The sequence below is a fragment of the Octopus bimaculoides genome, chromosome 6, assembly GCF_001194135.2.
Source record: "Octopus bimaculoides isolate UCB-OBI-ISO-001 chromosome 6, ASM119413v2, whole genome shotgun sequence".
NCBI classification, from domain to species: Eukaryota; Metazoa; Mollusca; class Cephalopoda; order Octopoda; family Octopodidae; genus Octopus; species Octopus bimaculoides.
This window is the reverse complement of record NC_068986.1, coordinates 61732564-61737263: the sequence shown is the minus strand read 5'-3', so window position 1 is coordinate 61737263 and position 4700 is coordinate 61732564. Positions and strand designations below refer to the sequence as shown.

Below are 4700 nucleotides of genomic sequence, written 5' to 3'. Positions count from 1 at the left end.
TTTCAGCTGTTTTCGTTACGCTAGCGCCTGCCATACGAGCACCAAGAACTTGACCTCTTTGAAAGTCCGATAGATCTGTCATTTTAATGAATTTTAATTACCTTTTTCTGATATCTGAAAAGAAACAGCCATTTTAGCAAAACATTAAGCAACACTAATAATAAATCAAAAAACATAAAAATAAACAAGCTTTTGACGGTTTTATAGATATTTCAAAATTATGATGCTATGATGCTAGGTGTTTCTATTATTTTGTCCAACCCCTGTATGCTTTCATGATTGCTAGATAGTGATTTCAAATCTCAACCATGTAGTGCATTATGTTCTTGAGCAAAAACACTTCACCCCATGTTGCTCTGCAATGCAATCATTTTGACACCTGAACATGTGCACTGTGTGGTACACAGTGCACCTGTTCAGACAACACTGATTTGATGGAGAGAATGAGCTAATGTGTGGCATGAACATTTGATCACTATAAACAAATCATTTGTGCAGGTTGTTCTGCAGAGGCTGAATACTCATATGTCGTCTTCAACAGGAGAGTCCATCACGTATGCATGTGTGTGCGTGCGTGCATGCATCTTGCATACATTCATCTTTATCATCATCATCACCATTTAACATTTGTTTTCCATGCTGGCATGGGTTGGATGGTTTGATAGGAACTGGCCAGCTGAAGAGTTGCCCAGGCTCCATGTCTGTTTTGGCATGGTTTCTATGGGTTGATGCCCTTCCTAACACCAACCACTTTGCAGAATATACTGGCTGCTCTTACACAACACTGGTATAGGCACTTTTACATGGCACCAGCACCCACGAGCCTGCAAGATCAGGATCATTCTTCCCCACCATTGCTTGACAACTGTTGTTGGTGTGTTTACATCCCTGTAACTTAGTTGTTCAACAAAAGATACTGATAGAATAAGTACCATGCTTAAAAAAAAAGTACTGGGGTCAATTCATTCAACTAAAATTCCTCAAGCTAGTGCTCTAGTCTAATGACTGAAAGAAGTAAAAGATAAAAATATCAGAAATTCAGTGATTGGCTCCTTGTAAACCTATAGATAATCATCATCATCGTTTAACGTCCGCTTTACATGCTAGCATGGGTTGGACGATTTGACTGAGGACTGGCTGCACCAGACTCCAATCTGATCTGGCAGAGTTTCTACAGCTGGATGCCCTTCCTAACGCCAACCACTCCAAGAGTGTAGTGGATGCTTTTACATGCCACCGGCACGAGGGCCAGTCACATGGTACTGGCAACGGTCACGCTCAAAATGATGTTTTTTACGTGCCACCTGCATGGGAGCCAGTCCAGTGGCACTGGCAACGACTTCACTTGAATGATTTTCTAACGTGCTATCAGCACAAGTGCTAGAAGGTGACGCTGGTAACGATTATGCTCAAATGGTGCTATTTACAGGTCACTAGCACGGAAGCCAGACAGCTGCTCTGGCAATGAACACGCTCGGACAGAACTGTTAGTGATCCACTAGCGCAGGTGCCAGTCATCGAATATGGTTCAATTATGATTTCGATTTCACTTGCCCCAACAGGTCTTTGCAAGCAGAGTTTAGTGTCCAATGAAGGAGAGGTTGGCATGGTGCCAGTCGTCGGATGTGGTTCGATTTCCGAAGCTTTGTGATTGAATTTGGTAGGCGGAAGTTACTGCCGCGTGTGTATATGTCTGTGCCTCTCTGAGAGAGAGAGAGAGAGAGGGAGGGAGAGAGAGAGAGAGAGAGAGAGAGAGAGAGAGAGAGGGAAATAATGTATGACAAAAAATAAATAAATAAGTGGGCATGAAATTCTTGATAATATAGCAATAGATTCACAAAATATTCTGAATTTCCTGGTACCTATACATAGATCTGATACACCTATGTTTAGCAATATAGCATTAACTGTGTTGCTCAACTGTGTTAGCCAGCTCACTGTCCACTCTGTAATAACGGTATTGGTCATCTGAAGACAATGTTCCAAAAATTTTACAAAATAACATGAGGCAAGACAGATTTGGAGAATATATTAAGAAATATCCATTTAGTGGATAATTCCAATGCTTCAGGAGATGATCATGCATTCAAACTGAGACCTCTACTTGACCACTTACAAAACGAATTCAAGGAACATGGTGGCTTGGGAGAACATCTCGCTGTTGACAAAAGTATGATTCCATGTTAAGGCAAGCACTATGCCAAACAATTTATAAAAGGGAAACTAATTCGGTTTGGTTTCAGAGTTTGGGCCCTTTGTTCTCAGTATGGATATATGCATGCTTTTGACCTCTACATTGGCAAGAAATACAGTCCCAATCAAACCGAAAATGCATTTGACCTAGGTCGGAATGTTGTCCTTGATCTCACTGATGCTGTAGAAGTACCAGACAATAAAGATTTCAAAATATTTTTTTGATAACTATTTCACAAGTATTCAATTGATGGAGAAACTTTTTGAGAAAGGAATATGTACATTGGGAACCTGCAGAGAAAATAGGACTGCTAGATGTCCTTTCAAAACGAAAACTGAAATGAAAGCATGCTCCAGAGGAACAGCTGACTTCAAGTCCACTTCAAAGATAGTCGCTGTGAAATGGAAAGATAATAACGATGTTGTTCTGCTATCAAACTTTGAAACCTATAAAATGTCCACTGTTGAGCACTATGACAGGTCTCGAAAGAAATATGTTTCAATTTCACAGCCTGAAAGCATCCAAAATTAGACAACAAATATATGGGATTTGTTGACCTTCTGGATCATAACATTGGTTCCTATAGGATTTGAATGCGGCAAAATAAATGGTGGCTTATTTTTCAATATTTTGTATCTGTGGCAACCCAAAATGCATGCAACTTGATGAATAGAGCAGGGCACAAAATTACATTATACAATTTCATTGAAAACATTTCTCTAACTCTATTGAAAATGTATGGCACTCCAAAGTTTCTAAGAAAACGCACATCTGCTCATTTGAAAGACAATGTAAAATATGATAGCATTGGATTGAATATATTCCAAATGAAAGGAGATGCAAAGAATGCACTGGGAAAAGTCATTTCATATGTGAAAAATGTAATGTAGTTCATCCCAAATGTTTCAAGAAGTATCATGTTCAGTAAAGCTGTATAGCTTCATTTCAAAAGGATATATTTTACTAAATAAATTTTCAGTTTTCATTGATATCTTATTAATGTGAACAGGAATTATTTTCATAATAAAGTTATGGTCAGATATAATACTTTTATTAGCCTCTAAATAAGTAAATTGCACAGTTAACAAGCTTATTAAAGATTCATATGCACAGTGCCTAATGTCTGTTATAACTGACAGTGATTATTTCAGGAAATATCGAACGGATTTCAATGAAATTTTTTTCAGTTGTTATTTACGTCAAAATAATAGTATCTGTCAATTTTCAGGCAATTTCATTCACTCGAAAAATTTCAGCACAAATGGATTAATGATATAAATGAAGTAAAACAGCTATAATTTGGCATCAAGAGTTCAGGTGACAGACCCAACTCACACAAAGCTTATCTCTAACCAACAGTGTCTACATTTGCAGTTGTCTGAACATTATTTTTGACAAGGTGCAAGGCCAATTTCTGCAAAAGAGGGTGTATAATTTTAAAAGAATTTAACTAAGTCCTGGTATATTCCTTGTACTTAATTTAGCAACTCTGGAGAGATGAAGACAAAGTTGATGTTAAACAGAAAGTGAACTCAGAATGTAGAAACTATACTTATAAGTATAGTAAGGTATTTAATATGGTGCTACCAATTTACTGTCCAACTACTGATTATAACAACCTTTTAAATCACAGCAAATAAACCAAGTAATGTAAGATAAATGTAAAAAAAAGACATTTTACCTGGAATATGGAAATTAATTTTATGACTCCATAATGTCTGTTTAAAAGAAAGAAATATAACAAATAATGATGATGATTTCTAACACTGTGCCATAATTTAAACCATAATAAGCTCAATAATATTAATTATTGTAACTGAATTCATTATGGCTTAAATAATGATTTCTTTTAAATATAATTTATTTTCTGAATAGAAATAATGACCAACCATATATTAGTAAATGGAAAAGTTATCAAAATTACAGCAAAAAAAAAAAAAAATTAAAATGTAGGTATCAGAGAAAAAGTGATGTCATTAATAATTAGTACTTAAAAATTAGTGCACCAACAGCCTACACCTACATTTAAACTAGCCAATGAAGGAGCCTCTAACTGGTTACTCAATCTATTAGAAATAGCATTTAAATTTCCCTTAAATAACATCTTACTGTTTTAAAGTGGAGATGTTGGATAATCTAGGTCTACAGATAAAGAAAACGATGGGATGCTACAGCTGGAATGCTTTTGATCAGAGATCTCCATCACAGATAACCTGGAGATAAACAACATCAACTTACTTCACAAGCCAACAAGGGAGCACCTATGTGATGATTCAGCCTGCTAGAAAAATCAGCCTAATCTCCCTCAGATGCCACCCTACTGTCTATAATAAGGAAATAACACAGACCACTAAAACTGATGAAATGGTAATTTTGCTCAACTAGGGCTCATCTAGGCTAAACAACAACAATTTTTTTCTTACTTTATGGTTGGTCAGTATTAAAATGAAGTCAAATTCTAAAATTTTCTAGCCCCCAAAATATGTAAACATACAAATTTGGACAT

The 4700-nt window shown here is 36.3% G+C and overlaps 1 protein-coding gene across 1 annotated transcript in view; it reads right to left on the bottom strand.

The window, feature by feature from the left end:
- Positions 1 to 4700, bottom strand: part of LOC106882059 (GATOR complex protein NPRL2) — a 40519-nt gene that overhangs the window by 20187 nt on the left and 15632 nt on the right. Inside the window, exon 6 of the mRNA XM_052968472.1 lies at positions 3876 to 3993. Coding sequence (XP_052824432.1) covers positions 3876 to 3993 — 118 coding nt within the window. The remainder of the gene's footprint in view (positions 1 to 3875; positions 3994 to 4700) is intronic.